The 17,180-nt window shown below is 45.3% G+C and overlaps 1 protein-coding gene across 1 annotated transcript in view; it reads left to right on the top strand.

Moving 5' to 3' along the window:
- Window positions 1-8,585: 8,585 nt before the first annotated feature.
- Window positions 8,586-17,180, top strand: part of PRKCE (protein kinase C epsilon) — a 302,630-nt gene continuing 294,035 nt past the window's right edge. The window contains exon 1 of the mRNA XM_081903955.1: window positions 8,586-10,552. Within this exon, the coding sequence (XP_081760081.1) occupies window positions 10,205-10,552 (348 nt within the window). The 5' untranslated portion in view covers window positions 8,586-10,204. The remainder of the gene's footprint in view (window positions 10,553-17,180) is intronic.

The following is a 17,180-nucleotide window of genomic DNA, read 5'->3' as shown; positions in this document are numbered from 1 at the left end:
CCTGTTCTGTTGTAATGTTGATCTACGTTGTCCCATCTTCCCCTTGGATCCAGTTGTGAAGGCCGTTTCCCTTTGGCTTCCCTTCATTTCCCAGACCCTTGAGGGGGGTGCCGAGCGGGGCAAGGATGGTATTTCTATGGAAGGCAAAGTTCTGCACCTTCTGATGGTGTAGGAAGTCAAGCCTGTGCAGATGATCCAGGCCAAATGGAGCACATGCTGATATCTCAATACATTACCTCACTGTCCGTGGTGGTGGCGAAGGCAGGGGTTAAGTGAAGCCAACCACAGCTCATCAAAGCAATTACTGGGAGCCAGGAGGAATCCAGCTCTGCCTTCTTCCAAATTTACATTTGTCAACGATTTCTCACAGTTTGGACCGTGCGAAGAAGATTCCAGTGGGATCCTGATTTTAAGATAAATGAAAAGAGGCGAGGGAATAGCCAAACAGCTGGACGGAAAATCCTAAGCAAGCGTAATATTCACACCAGGCTTTTGCATCTACTGGTGTGCTAATGTCATCTCTTGGCACCAGTGGCTGTGTATAAGCTTGTTCTTTATCCACATAAACAGCGCAAGGGCTATTCATTCATAAGCAGCAGGTGGGACCCACAGCAATATGTGGTAATGTGGAGTTGCTCTTTGTTCAGAATTCCACCCATTCCCTTTTCCAATCCTCCCTGTTTTTTCTTACCCCCAGCCTCAGGAAGCAAGCAACAGGCCTGGGCTTCTGAGTCTTCATTGGCCTGGATTTGTGGTTCCTCTTCAGATTATTTTCCCATTAAAAACTTTATGCACTTTTGCAGACCTTGGCATTCCGGAGACTAAGGGTGGGTTTTTATTCTCTGTTTCTCATGTTCCCATCTTAAATTCAGCTCTCCACATTCTGCAGTAATTTGCAATGTGTGTGTGCTTTTAGAAAATCCTCGTTCAGTTTTTGTTGGTAATTCATGAAAATTCGTCAGCATTTTCTCCCAATAAACATGTTTTCCTATGCCTTTTAAACTACACAGTTGAACTATTGAGCTCTTAATCTCGGTTATACTGAATAGCAATTTGCAAAACACTAGATATATAAAGAGTTCCTTATGAGTCTACATATATGCTTTGTGTTGATGTTATTTTGATTCGCAATACGAATTGCATTGGGACATTCAGTGTACATTATATGTTTATTATATACAGAGTTGTGTTTGATCAGATTCTCTGTATTCCTTCCTTGTTGGATTTTAAACTAAAGTACACATGGTTTGCAAGTGACTCCTCCTAATATTATTATTAATAATATATGATTGCTTCTAATACTATGATCATATTTTTTCCCACTTCCCCTAATATATGCATTTTGTATACAAATTTAATAAATAATCAATTTCTTCCTTTGGACGTACTACTTTTGGCTTAGAAGATTCCAAAAATCTGGCCATTCTGCTTGGCATTATGCTCCTTGGATGTAATATTCCCAAAGAAGTTATAAAACCTATGTTGTTGTTGTTTTTCTTAAAGCGTGGTCGGGTGCGTAGCCTCCATAACAGTCTGTTTTGCTAACCAGTTATCTCTGTGTATCTGGATATAAATAAATACGCGACAGAATATGATGGCAGCTAGTACCTTGGGTTAAAATCCAGTGGGGAAAAACAGGGCATCTTAAAACTTGCTCACATTTATAACAGGCCTCGTGTGAGAGTCTCAGGAGGGGAGAGCGGCTCAGAAGGGCTGCTGTTTGGCTCATAGCCAGGTGCTGCTTGTGTGCAGATACTGTTTGCATCGTCAAACCATCCCCTTCCAAAAGCAAACACACACACGCCACCGGTGACAATATTATTGTAGAACCACTGACTGTGTGTTTGTGTATGCAAATCTCTGGAAGCAAGCAAGGCTATAATCTCTGCAAAGAAGACCTGGATTTCTTTGTTCGACAGCTCTGTGCATGGATCATAGATGGTAGAATTGTGGAGTTGCAAAGGACCCTGAGGACTACGCAGCTGTCCCATATGGAGATTGAACCTGCAACCTTGGTGTTATCAGCACCACACTCTAACCTGAATTCTGTACAGGGACCTGTGCAGGATTACCCAATAGGCAGACCAAGCTTAGGGGCCCAGGAAAGCAAGGGGCACCCAAAAATTGATATTTTTTAAAGAATATATATCTATATCTATATCTCTATATCTATATATCTATATATCTATGAATATATATATATATATATATATGCAGGTTTTGGTGTCCTCGGGTGTCTTCCCGTGTAAAAGTTGGGGTGTCTAGGCGACGTTTCGACGAGGTCTCACTCGTCATCTTCAGGCTGGTGCTTTCGGCTTCTTGTTACTGGAACGGTACTTGTTACTTGTTCCAGTAACAAGAAGCCGAAAGCACCAGCCTGAAGATGACGAGTGAGACCTCGTCGAAACGTCGCCTAGACACCCCAACTTTTACACGGGAAGACACCCGAGGACACCAAAACCTGCATTCCTGTACCCGTGAAAATCTACGAAAGCAAATATATATATATATATATATATATATATATATATATATATATATATATATATATATGCAGGTTTTGGTGTCCTCGGGTGTCTTCCCGTGTAAAAGTTGGGGTGTCTAGGCGACGTTTCGACGAGGTCTCACTCGTCATCTTCAGGCTGGTGCTTTCGGCTTCTTGTTACTGGAACAGAGCAGGATCTCAGTGTTTGAGTTCCTATAAATACTGTTGAGGGGGTGTGGTGTATAGCCTCCAATGTTCTGGGCAGAGAGGAAGTTCCCAGGCTAGTGTGCCTTTTCTTCTTTTGTTCCTTAATTACTTGAGGGATATCTTGAGTGATTTCTTGAGTGATATCCTGAGTACCACTTAGGTGGGTCATTAGGTGTGGATTAGTTGCTAAAGTCTTTGTGTCTTGACCTCTTGAACTTTGTGAAGGGTTTTTCTGAGAAGATGGCTGTACTGCACTTAGTTGTGCTCTGGCTTGGCTTCGTGTATAGGGGCGAGCTGTGGTTTTGTGGCCTGTGTCAGCCAGATCTGTGTAGGGATTGCAGGGGGGTGCAGCATCCGGAGGTGCCACCATGGTTTGGCTACTGGATGGTGTCTGTAATTTATCTGTGGAGAGGGTCTGGGTTTGGGTCTGGTGTGATTGATTGGTGATGGCGTTCTGTGTGCCTCTGGATCTGGTGTCAGTTTTTGTGGGGAGGGCTAATTTCCAGATGTCTGGCAAGCGGGATGTGTCGTCACGCTTGTTCATGTTGTGAGGGTGTTTCTCTATCTCGATGGCTTCCATGATTATTCTCTTGTGGTGATGTTCCATGTTAAAGAGCAATTTGGAATCTGCAAAATTAATTTCGTGTCCTGTTTCTTTCATGTGTTGGAAAAGAGAGGAAGTTTTTTCTTCTTTTTTGACGGCATTCTTGTGTTCTGCGATACGTGCATTTATTCGTCTGTTTGTTTGTCCAATGTACGTGGCTGGGCAGACTTTGCAGGGTATTTCATAGACCCCTTGGTTTTCCAACTGGATTTTCATAGACCCCTTGGTTTTCCAACTGGATTTTAACAAAAGAAGAAAAGGCACACTAGCCTGGGAACTTCCTCTCTGCCCAGAACATTGGAGGCTATACACCACACCCCCTCAACAGTATTTATAGGAACTCAAACACTGAGATCCTGCTCTGTTCCAGTAACAAGAAGCCGAAAGCACCAGCCTGAAGATGACGAGTGAGACCTCGTCAAAACGTCGCCTAGACACCCCAACTTTTACACGGGAAGACACCCGAGGACACCAAAACCTGCATTCCTGTACCCGTGAAAATCTACGAAAGCAAATATATATATATATATATATATATATATGAATGCAGGTTTTGGTGTCCTCGGGTGTCTTCCCGTGTAAAAGTTGGGGTGTCTAGGCGACGTTTCGACGAGGTCTCACTCGTCATCTTCAGGCTGGTGCTTTCGGCTTCTTGTTACTGGAACAGAGCAGGATCTCAGTGTTTGAGTTCCTATAAATACTGTTGAGGGGGTGTGGTGTATAGCCTCCAATGTTCTGGGCAGAGAGGAAGTTCCCAGGCTAGTGTGCCTTTTCTTCTTTTGTTCCTTGATTACTTGAGGGATATCTTGAGTGATTTCTTGAGTGATATCCTGAGTACCACTTAGGTGGGTCATTAGGTGTGGATTAGTTGCTAAAGTCTTTGTGTCTTGACCTCTTGAACTTTGTGTATAGGGGCGAGCTGTGGTTTTGTGGCCTGTGGAGCTGTGGTTTTGTGGTTTTAATGACCCACCTAAGTGGTACTCAGGATATCACTCAAGAAATCACTCAAGATATCCCTCAAGTAATCAAGGAACAAAAGAAGAAAAGGCACACTAGCCTGGGAACTTCCTCTCTGCCCAGAACATTGGAGGCTATACACCACACCCCCTCAACAGTATTTATAGGAACTCAAACACTGAGATCCTGCTCTGTTCCAGTAACAAGAAGCCGAAAGCACCAGCCTGAAGATGACGAGTGAGACCTCGTCGAAACGTCGCCTAGACACCCCAACTTTTACACGGGAAGACACCCGAGGACACCAAAACCTGCATTCCTGTACCCGTGAAAATCTACGAAAGCATATATATGAATATATATATATATATATATATATGCTTTCGTAGATTTTCACGGGTACAGGAATGCAGGTTTTGGTGTCCTCGGGTGTCTTCCCGTGTAAAAGTTGGGGTGTCTAGGCGACGTTTCGACGAGGTCTCACTCGTCATCTTCAGGCTGGTGCTTTCGGCTTCTTGTTACTGGAACAGAGCAGGATCTCAGTGTTTGAGTTCCTATAAATACTGTTGAGGGGGTGTGGTGTATAGCCTCCAATGTTCTGGGCAGAGAGGAAGTTCCCAGGCTAGTGTGCCTTTTCTTCTTTTGTTCCTTAATTACTTGAGGGATATCTTGAGTGATTTCTTGAGTGATATCCTGAGTACCACTTAGGTGGGTCATTAGGTGTGGATTAGTTGCTAAAGTCTTTGTGTCTTGACCTCTTGAACTTTGTGAAGAGTTTTTCTGAGAAGATGGCTGTACTGCACTTAGTTGTGCTCTGGCTTGGCTTCGTGTATAGGGGCGAGCTGTGGTTTTGTGGCCTGTGTCAGCCAGATCTGTGTAGGGATTGCAGGGGGGTGCAGCATCCGGAGGTGCCACCATGGTTTGGCTACTGGATGGGGTCTATGAAATACCCTGCAAAGTCTGCCCAGCCACGTACATTGGACAAACAAACAGACGAATAAATGCACGTATCGCAGAACACAAGAATGCCGTCAAAAAAGAAGAAAAAACTTCCTCTCTTTTCCAACACATGAAAGAAACAGGACACGAAATTAATTTTGCAGATTCCAAATTGCTCTTTAACATGGAACATCACCACAAGAGAATAATCATGGAAGCCATCGAGATAGAGAAACACCCTCACAACATGAACAAGCGTGACGACACATCCCGCTTGCCAGACATCTGGAAATTAGCCCTCCCCACAAAAACTGACACCAGATCCAGAGGCACACAGAACGCCATCACCAATCAACCACACCAGACCCAAACCCAGACCCTCTCCACAGATAAATTACAGACACCATCCAGTAGCCAAACCATGGTGGCACCTCCGGATGCTGCACCCCCCTGCAATCCCTACACAGATCTGGCTGACACAGGCCACAAAACCACAGCTCGCCCCTATACACGAAGCCAAGCCAGAGCACAACTAAGTGCAGTACAGCCATCTTCTCAGAAAAACTCTTCACAAAGTTCAAGAGGTCAAGACACAAAGACTTTAGCAACTAATCCACACCTAATGACCCACCTAAGTGGTACTCAGGATATCACTCAAGAAATCACTCAAGATATCCCTCAAGTAATTAAGGAACAAAAGAAGAAAAGGCACACTAGCCTGGGAACTTCCTCTCTGCCCAGAACATTGGAGGCTATACACCACACCCCCTCAACAGTATTTATAGGAACTCAAACACTGAGATCCTGCTCTGTTCCAGTAACAAGAAGCCGAAAGCACCAGCCTGAAGATGACGAGTGAGACCTCGTCGAAACGTCGCCTAGACACCCCAACTTTTACACGGGAAGACACCCGAGGACACCAAAACCTGCATATATATATATATATATATATATATATATATATATATATATATATATATATATCATGGGGAGAAAGTCAGAACTTTGCTCCAATCCACACTCTTCTCTTATTTCCCCGTTATTTTTTATTACTCATCATCATCATCATCATCACCACCGTCTGTTTACTTGAATGCCACTTTCCCACAACATTGTGCCCAAAGTGACTCACATCTCAAGCGAACAATTAAGTACAATGGTTTAAAAAAGCATATTAGAAACAATTAGAAGTAATAATATCAATCATTTTTTTAAAAATCTATGCAAGTGTTTATAAAATACAGACACATTGAACAGCTTAATACTAAACAGGAGCAAGAATAACACCTAACACAGTACAGTAATTAAAATTAGTGCACAAAACATCCTCTTGCTCCAATATAAGCCAAGACTTCTGCAGCTAAATTCTTCAGTCATCTCTTTTTCTTTCTTCCCCTGCTCCTTTTCCATCCTTCTCTTCAGTTCTTCACCATTCCTTTCCTGTCTCCTGCGTCTTTCTCTACACAATTCTCTGCACCTTTTCTAAAATTTATGTACAGTATCTAAAACAGGGAGCATCCTACTACTGTAACATAAATCGAAACAATGTGAGGTCATCAGATCCTGCCATGTGTTGCACGTGACGTACATTTAGGGTTGCCACCCGTCCTGTATAATACAGGATCGTTCCGTATTTCAATGTAAAAGGCTAATTCCTGTATTGATAATTTTTGTCCTGGATTTCAGGTCTTCTTTCTGTGTGTGCCAAGTTAGGGAACCTCTCCAAATGCATGTGTCTGAAAGGGTGTGTGAAAGGGTCAAGTATTTAAGCTCTGGATAGCCAAGTAGAGACAGATTTAAAAATTCATGTGTAGATGTGTGTGTGTTTGAGGGGGGGATTAAAGAGGGGCCATTCTGTTAGGCTTCAGCACCATAAAATTTGCCTCCCAACCACCCCGCCCCACATTTTGCCTGAACAAAGCAGGCAACTCAAACGCATGTGCATCTCAGCATCTTTGTAAACTCTGTGCCATTTTGAAAAATAAACTTTTTTGTTATGGTTCAGTGCTGTTTCGATTTCAAATTACATATGGCGGGGACACCGTAATGTTTTCAGTGCTTAGGGCCTCTAAAGTTCTTAATCCGGCCCTGACAGAGATATATGTCTGTTAGTCCTAGTGCTTCATATGGGCGTCAGTATTAAAGCAAAATTGTGGGCCAGGATGTCTGTGCGTGAGGCCTAGTTCTGTGCAGAGATGTCCATGTGAGGCTGAATTCTGTACACCCCCCATGGGGGCCACAGTCAGCAGGGCCATTTCGAAGGTGAGCTACGGTCATTCCTACACATACAATCCTGTTCCTTCTCACAGAATTAAAACCTTGCCAGACTGGAAATCGCTCGTAGATTTCCTACCTTTTAAAAATTTATTTATGTGTATCTATATTGCTATGCTGCTTTTAGCCCACAAATTGTCTCGGAAGCATAATAAAATCACGTTTTATTGCTGAAAACATCAGCATCATTAAAAAAAACCGCCCCCACCCCCCAGGGATCAGGTAGCAATTCTTTAGCTGCAGAGCAAAAGCCTTCCTAGGCCGCATTAGCATGATGTAATCAGTCCTGGGCACAGATAAGTTTTTACAATGCACCACTCCTTGCTTGTGTTGCTGATTTTTATAGTTTGATTGATTTATTTATTTTAATAGGGGGGAGTTAGATAGACTCTCCTTCCTTGGAGGTTTTTAAACAGAGGTTGGATAGCCATCTGTCACGGATGATTTAGCTGAGATTCCTGCCTTGCAGGGGGTTAAACTAGATGGCCCTCAGAGTCCTTTCTAATTCTAGGATGATTCATGCAATTTTTGGTGGCCTTCATATGGATTATGCAGAAGGACAAAAGAGGTGCCTGCTCCATCAGACCGAAATCCCCACAAGGTCAGCATCCTGTTCTCACAGTGGCCAACCCCATGTCTGTGAGAAGCATGCAAGTGCAACACAGTTCTGTCCACCTGTGATTCCCACCCACTGTTATATCAGAATTGCCCAGCTGGAAAGGGACCCCCAAGGGACATCTAGTCCAACCCCCTGCAATGCACAAATCTCATCCATGACAGATGACCCTCCAACCTCCTTTTATTCCAGTGGTGACAGAGGATAGCCATCAGGACTAGTAGCCCTCCTCCATGAATTCATATAACTGTCTTTTAAAGCTATCCAAGCTGATGGCCACCGTCGCCTCTTGTGGCAGTGAGTCCCACAGTCTTTTAACTATGGCCTGTGATGACATCTCTCTGGCCCATTTGTGTGCCAAATTCAGATGCGAAGAGGCCTGTTCCTTGACTTTGACGCGCTGTGGGAAAGGCTATGTGCTTGACAAGAAGCCTGGCAGCCTTCGCCTTGAGCGGGATTTGAGGGGCTGGGCGTCGACGGTTCCCTTTGCCCTGCTTGCGATTTGAACGGAGTCATCATTGTCGTGGTTACTCTTTTATCGCCTTTGATTGCCTTTTCCAAGAGGAGTCTCCCGATAGGGTGCCCCCTTAGGCTCCCAGGCCGGTGATAAGGAAGGCGAACCAGAGAGACGTCTTTAAAGGAAAAACAAGCGAGCAAGAGGCAAGGCGAAAAGCGGCCCGGTTTGAAAAGAAGCGGCACTTGGAGACGCAGCGGCGAGGCGCGCGTAAAGCGGGGCGCACGGAGCCCTCTTGCGCCCGGGGATCGGCTGAAAGTCACGACCCCGGGAGGCGAAGCAGCTGCAGCGGCGGCGGCTGCTCTCCTTTGCCTTCCCCGCTCGGAGCTGTTGCTCGCCGGCGATCGCTCAAAGTGCTCCCCCAACAGGCAAAAACTTTCTCTTCGCGCACTCGCGCTGCCTCGCTCGCAGGCACACACACTGACGTCTTTTGCGCATTTCCTGCATTAGGGAGACAGACCCAGAGAGCGAGCGAGAGAGAGAGCGAGAGGTGGGGTAGGGCTCCTCCAGCCCAGCGCCAGACACACCAGGCGGGCGAGCGGCGCAAAAACAGCGAGCGCCCGGAGAGAGCGAGCGAGCGAGGGGAGAGCGAGTGCCAAGGGAGCGAGCCGGAGAGAGAGAGAGAGCAACCCATCGCCGTGCTGGTTTGGGTCGTTTGGCGAAATATATTATTATTATTTTTGTTCTAGATCTATTATTATTTTATTTTTTAAAAAATAAGCTCCGTAAGTTGAACTCCCGCGCTGAGCAGTCCGATCCGGAGCCGCTTCTCCCCATGCCTTGGATTCGATCCACTGGATCCTTGGCCTTGGAAGAGGAGGAGGCGGAGGAGGAGAAGGCGGCGAGGAGGCTCCTGCAGCCGAGGCGGATGTAAGGTTCCCTGGCTGGGCTGGACTGTGTGATTTCTCTGCTGCTTCGTCTCCCAGCCGGGGAGGCGGCGGAGCAGCCAGGGCGGCTCGCTCGCTTTGCTGCTTCTGGGTGGGTTTTGTTATTATTTTTCAAACTCCCCCTTCTTCCTCCCTCCTCCTGGGCTGCCGCTGCCGCCGCCGCCGCCGCGCACAGACAAGACAGCACTAGCGTGTAGAAGAGCTTCGGATTGTTTTTCTGTGTGTGTGTGTTTGTGTGCAGAAGACTGATCCAGGATTATGATCTAAAAAGGGGGGGTGCGGAGGAGGTGGGGGGAAAGAAAGTCTGTTTCTCTCTATCCAGAGGCTCCTCTGATTTTGCTCCGATTGCATTTTGGATTCCTGCAAGCAGGGACGTCTCCCCCCCTCCCCTCCCCTCCCGTCCCTTCCTTGTTTTTCCGTTAGGAAACACACACAGGCAGAGAAAGGACGAGACCTCGATGCATGTCTGCATGCAGGCGTGTGTGTATTCCCCGGGCGTCGCGAGAGGAAGGGCTAAATAATCACAGGTAGCAGAAAAAAGCAACAAAAGGAGAGAGCCCCCCCCTTTCCCGCCGCCCTGCTGTTCTGAAGCCTGCACCTCCTTCCACTCCAACCTGCCTTATTTATTGGAGAAATCTCCTCGGATCCCTCCGCACTTCAGAGTGTGTGCTTTAATCCCAGGGAAAAATTAAACAACAACAACAACTAGTGAAGCCATCTAACCATGGTGGTTTTCAATGGCATGCTGAAAATAAAAATCTGCGAAGCGGTGAATCTCAAGCCCACAGCTTGGTCCCTGCGGCATGCGGTGGGTCCCAAACCACAGACCTTCCTGCTGGACCCTTACATTGCCCTCAATGTGGACGACTCCCGGATCGGCCAGACCTCGACCAAGCAGAAGACCAACAGCCCTGCCTGGAACGATGAGTTTGTCACGGACGTTTGCAACGGCCGGAAGATCGAGATGGCCGTTTTCCACGATGCCCCCATTGGGTACGACGATTTCGTGGCCAACTGCACCATCCAGTTTGAGGACTTGCTGCAGAACGGGAGCCGCCACTTTGAGGACTGGGTGAGTGTTCGCGTCGTACATACACACACGTCCGCGTCACTGAGGCTGTGCAGGTGTCTGTGGCAGGTTGGGCTTCAAGCTGGATGGAAACGCATGCCCCCCCCCTTGTTTGACAGATGTCTTGGAAGGCATGACATGGTCCTTAGATGGAGGGCTTTGTTGATGCTGAGGCAGGTGGCTAAGCTGTTCACGTAAATGTTGAGGCTGTCTTGCCTGCTTTGTGAGAATGAAGGCATGATTTCTCCTCAAAAGAAAACCCACCACGATATGGTCTGAATCCCATTTTCACATGTTGCTCATCCTGGAAGACACGAGCGTCCCCAGGTAGCGCCATTGCCTTACATACTCAGTAAGGCTAACCCTATACTGTCTATTTTCTTCTCATTTCCTGTGCTTAAGAAAACATGTCTTGCCACCTCTGCAGCCTCAGGAGAATTGGGCTCATGATGCCTTTGGGTTATAATAATGCTACACTTGTCCAGCTCTTGAATCTCCACAATCTTTTGCCGTAATTACCTGGCTCCTTGATGGCAAAAGCAAATGATGAGCTACTTTTCTTCATGTCTTCCCTCGCATGCATGCACCACACAAAATCCCAAACAGGCTGGGCCTGTATCAAGGAAAGAACAGCATCAGATTCTTAGATATGGTACCCAGACTTTGAGACTTCCTGGCTCTCTGCTGCTTTCTACGGTCTGCACGATCGACAAAGTTGTCCGTTTGCACTTTTTAAAAGCATCCTGATGCTTAATGATTCCTTGTCTTCCCCTCACGAAAAGGGCCTAACTTGGATGTCACAATCTTAAGAGGGTTAAGAGGTGGTGGAAAACAGTTGTCTAGAGCCCGAGACCATCCAGAACCCAGGCAGCATGAAAGCTAGCTTGAAAAATAATGTTGATGATAAAGCAGTCTCATTTGAGTGTGGGAGATGCGTCTGGCAGAGGTGGTATCAAATTGGCTCAGGTGTTGCCCGGCCCCATTGGATTCTGCTTGGGGTGATACTGAGAATGGCTTTTGAGCTTGTGAGTAATAAATGAATGAACTGGGGAACCCAGTGTATATTTGACCATGAAATCTCCTGCCTTCAAGTGTGGGGTCTGTGGATGTAATAGCTTCACCCCAGACTCCTGGGGATGAAGTAACGTTTTAGTAGGCCTTAAAATGCTCACCTCCGTAGGGTTGATGGGGCAAGGCTTACAGGGCAGGACTGTGAAAGTGGAATGTAATTGGACTTTCAGAGAACAGCTGTGTCGCTTGGCCATATAAACACCTGAGCAATTGTTGTCAGTTGTATGTAGTGTGTGTTTGCGGGGGGGGGCAGTTGGCTTATCAATACAAACTAAGATTCTTGTTTGATTTTGAGGCATCTTAACATGATTTAACTGAGGGTATGAAGTGCATAACCATGAAGAACATTTCCCCGCACTGACATTATGGTATTATAAATATACATTTGAGATACTCCAGCCTGCTTTATGAATTGGCTAGGACAGGATCTGGGGTGCATCCTTGTTTCAGTTTCACATGTTACATTCCTCTGCACACTATTTAAACTAGTTATCTGTTGCAAGTAGAAAAAAATGTATGTCTGATCAGAATCTAAACCCCAGAGATTAGTACTGTGGTACATGAACTGAATAATGGTATATGCAAGCTTTGATCCCAATCCTTTCCCTTGGAATTATTTCCAGCAATTCCCTGGGTTTACTCCAAAGGATACGATATGAAGGTTACAGTTTTGGTTGGTGAAGATGGGAGTATTTTTAGGCTTAAGACACTGGAAGTAATGCTAAACTTGCAATATTATAACCTGCAATATTATCTGGGCCTGCAGACATATTTTGGCAGCCCTTGTTGTTATGATTATTTACATGGCACATCACACAAACAAAGTAGCTTGCAGCCTTTAGGTTCAGAACAATCTTGTGTGGTTGCTATTCCTATTTTACAGATGGAAAGACCAAGAGAGGCTGACTTTCCACATGTCTTGGCAGGGATTGACTGAGCTTGCTTGTCTGAGATCTGCTATCTTGCTGGGCCGCATTAGCAGGTGAAAAGACTTTGGGTCTTGCAGTGTGCAGGAACTCAACCCAAGAGGGTGTTGTTGATCCTGTCTTAGATCTTGAGCAGAAATGGCAATGAACATAGGAAGCTGGTGAAGGCAGACAGGCCTTCTGTGGTGGACGTGGTCTGAGCACATATGTTCTGTCCTGTAAGCAAATACCTGGAAACACTGCAAGTGTGTTTTCGACCACATCCACCAACTTCTCTCTTGCAGGATACCACTCAGTGCAGTGCTGTGTACTTTGACTGACAGCAGCTTTTGCAAGTTTTCAGCCGGAGGCTTTTCTTAGTTATATTTTCTGAGAACCATTTTTTTAAACTGGATATATATTGAAGCTCGGAGGTTTTGATGGCAACACAAGGAGGACTGCTCTAGGTTTGCAAGGATGCTGAATTCACCTCCCTTTTTGCACAGGTTGATAGGAGCCAGGGTGTTTATAATCTTTCCCTTGCAAATAAAAGAAAAAAACCACTGGAAGAAGCAAATTCCCAGCTGAGCCACACTGTGCCGAGCTGCTCACCTCCTCAAACAGTAAAGAGTCATGAATTTGGAACATCATTGTTTGGTGATGGTACATCAGACTTAAGAAATATTTGCGCTGTCTTTTCTGATATGGTATAAAAGGAATAAATCAGCGGGAACAAATTGACTGGTGCAGGTATATCTGCGTTGGCATCGCCATCTCACAGGAAGCATTTAGAAATTGACTGATGAAGCCATATGCTGTCAGCATTTAAGTGTGGATGCTGGGTTGCTATTGTTTTTGGTAAGATGTCTTCCTGCCGCCCCAAGATTGCGTCCCAATTTGCGACGTAGTTAGTGTTCTAGCTAAAAAGGGTATTAATTTTGGAAGCTCTAGGAAAAGTAATGCTGGAGAAAATAAGGAACTTTACTTTTGGAACAAACAGGGTCCCATTAATAGGCATGTGGGGAACTTGTTCCCCTACAGATGTTGTTGGACTACAACTCCAGATGTTGAATGGGGCTGGAGGGAGCTGCAGCCTGTCAACATCTTCAAGGCCAAAGGTGTCCCATCTTGGTATTCAGATGTCCCAAAGCCATGATCTGAAGGCACATCTTGCATGGTGTGTTCCTGGATGGAAGACTGTGTTGACACCCCACGTACACTGCCTAGTGTGTTCGTTATGCTGGCATTTCTAAGAGTACTCTGAAACATTTCTTTTTAAACGTACACTTTAAAATGTAATACGTGACGTGGCCTTAAGCAAATATCCATTGGCACGGGTATAAAGAAGCAGAAAGCAATATAGAATTGTATTGGTAATTTAAAAGGAGGAATCCTTACGTTGACGTAAATCACCATTGTTTTCTAAATGGGGGCGCTGGGGAAGGGGAAGCTTAGGGCTATCTTGAAAAAGAAACAGATGTATAATTGAAATGAGTTTGTATTATTTTTCTTCTTCCTGAAAGTGGCTTCCGGAATTCATGATTAAAAATTAAAAAAATAAACCTTTGTCATCAGTGGGTTCAGTGTCAGATAAGATGCCGTAAAATCAACAGGAGCGGTAATATTTTATTTTATTTTATTAAATGCTAGTAGTTGCATGATGATAGATCAGTGAATCCCATTTGCTGCATCAATAACCAGCTTGTTGTTTTAAACAGGGGTGGGAAAGCGGTTTCTAGGCAGCGGCTGTTGGACTACATCTCCCATCAATCTCAGTCACCATGACCGAAGGTCAGGGATGATGGGAGTTGTAGTCTGGACGGTGCTGAGTTGCCTAGCCCAGTGTTACATCATCCTCATTTATTAAGTTTATATGCCGCCGATTAATAAGATAAAAATAAAACACCTCTGTGCTTTGAGTTGACCCTGGTTCCGTATCTCTAATGGCCCATTAGTTCTCTCCATGTCACATGATCTTATCGGGGGATTATCACATGCCTTTTAACATTAAATACACCTGCCCGCTGCCTGCCCCAGAAATACATTGGTGGCTGGTTCTCACTGGAACTGGTAGGAGTGAAGGCAGCAAGGGGTGGAGCCAGAGGCAGTGACAGGCAGAGCCACTCCCTGATTGGTCCTCAGTAAGGAGGCTAGCAGGTGGGGGCTAACTGAGGGCACACTGGTGTGGGGGGGCAGTGCTCCATTTACCTTGATGAACCACTGCCCCTATGCCTCCCCTGTTTCTCTATCTCTCTCTCACACACACGTACCTCCCTCCTTCTCTCAAACACTGCAGTTTTCATCCCAGGCTGCAAAGTGGACATGCACATCCCTCATCTCCGTAAGGCATAAACCGGCCCCTAGTAACGTGCATTTAAATAGCAGTACAGTTCAAATTAAAATCCACATAAATCAGGCATCTCCAAACTTGGCCCTCCAGCTGTTTTTTGGGACTACAATTCCCATCATCCCTGACCACTAGTCCTGTTAGCTAAGGATGATGGGAGTTGTAGTCCCAAAACAGCTGGAGGGCCGAGTTTGGGGATGCCTGACATAAATAGTCTGAGGTGGTCTAAATTGGCTTATGCACGCATAAAGTTTATACATACATTAATTGAACATTCATGTAGCATGTACTTTGTTTCCTTGCATTTGCTTTTATAAAATTTGTACGAGCGAAGGAATGATTCGGAACTTGGGGAAAGCCTTTCTGGATCAGACCAAAGGCCCGCTTGGTCCAACATTCTGCTCTCATAGTAGCCAGCCAGAAGCTGATAGGGAGCCCCCAAAAGCACTTTTCTCACTTGTAATTCCCAGCATACTGTCTCTGACAGTGAGGGCAGCCTTGTTCCAAATAACAATTTTAAGTATGTATTCGATCTCTCAGTTTCCTTTAATTGCATTCTGTTTTGCCCCTACTTTGTTGTTAGTGTTTCATTTTGTTTTTCTTTGCAATGCTATTTTTAGGGAAAGACGTCCAGGTAGGACTCAGCTTAGCCAGTAGAGCATGAGACTCTTAATCTCAAGGTCATGGGTTCAAGCCCCACGCTGGGCAAAATAATCCTGTGTTGCAGGCGGTTGGACTATATGGAAAATACTTAGCTTAATGGACCAGTGGTCAAATTCTTCATGTTCCTACTCATAATTTGGGCAAACACTGTCTTTTTCCGGTCCCCAACAGCAGGTATTAGAGCAAGAATGGCGAACATTTGACCCTCCAGATGAGGTTGGACTACAGCTCTCATCAACCCAACATGACCATTAGTCATGTTGGCTGGGGCTGGTGGATTGGGAACATCTGGTGGGCTGCAGGTTTACCCACCACCCCTGTATTAAGGGAACATTGAGATCTGACATGTTAAATCTCTGATGTCTTACAGCTGGTTTTCTGTTAGCATCTAGCATAATGCTCTGGTGCGCTGCTCCCAGAGCTGCATTTTCTTATTAGGTTAAGAGTTGCCAAAATCCAAGCGCGCTGATAACATGTCCTATCAGCATATTAACAGCTTGATTACATTCCTCAGTAAAAACTTAAAGATAATTATCAGTGGTGCGGTTGCAAGCAAATGTCATTCTTTATCTGGGAATGTCGGCACGAAGGAGTGTTCCAGAATTCTAGAACAATAGTTCAGGAATCTATATGTAGAGATGGCACCGGAGCCAATTCTGCGCATTAAAAAAGAACACTCTATTGTTTTTGATGGGGAGACACAACCCCATTGCAGTTAGTCATTTCCCTTGCTTTGGTTGTCGTAGTTCATTTCACATATTTCAACATGCTGTTTGAGATTGAAACTGTCAATTTTTGAGACTCCAGATCCCTCTCATCCCAACCTGCAACGCTTGACCCCAATGTTAATTTGTTTTTATTGTACATTTATGTCTCCTCTCTTACTTTCTTCTAAGTCAACACAAACATCGCTAAGAGGGAGGCAGCAGTGCCATTGGGATGACTTGAAGGCGGGTCATTCCCACCCATTGAAGACGGATGGGTTTTAAGAGATTGGAGTGTTTTGTTCTTCTGCAGGAAGATGCTAGATATTTTTTTTCTTTCTCTCTGTTATGACTGTGATGTAGACTGATTCCATGGTTACAGAGCAGCGATACACAAGTAGAGTGCTAAAAAATCACGATAGCAACTGTTGTGCTAACACGGCATGCATGCACAAAGCAGTTTTCCATTTAGATTGTGGAATATTCGGTAATTCTCCAAACAATCCAATCCTTTATTGACTTACATGGGCTACATCTGAATCTCAGGAGATGGCCAACGGGAGACCTTATTTTATACAATTACTGCTATGTATCAAATGGTTTAATGGTGGGATGAGGTCAACGAATGCTTTAGTGTGGTGGGCGACGGGGGGGGGGGGATGGCATACTTACAGCAATGGCCATTTTTGAAAGCAGCAGTTAGAAATATAGCTATTTGTGGCAATGGTGCATCTTTGGCAACAGGTTTTGAGACTGGTATGATTTTTCTAGAGTGTTGAACACTGGCTTTTAGAGGTTCAATGCTCAGGGGACATCATGAACTACAGAATGGAAAAGCTTATGCCTAGAATAGGGCAAAGATTCCTTGATGCTTGCAGGCTTCAAGTTCTAACAACTGCCTGTCCAACATTGCAAAAACCGGCTGCAGGGCTATATAGGCA

This window comes from Podarcis melisellensis (assembly GCF_964234715.1).
Source record: "Podarcis melisellensis genome assembly, chromosome: 3".
Lineage (NCBI taxonomy): Eukaryota > Metazoa > Chordata > Lepidosauria > Squamata > Lacertidae > Podarcis > Podarcis melisellensis.
This window is presented reverse-complemented; position numbering and strand designations above follow the sequence as displayed.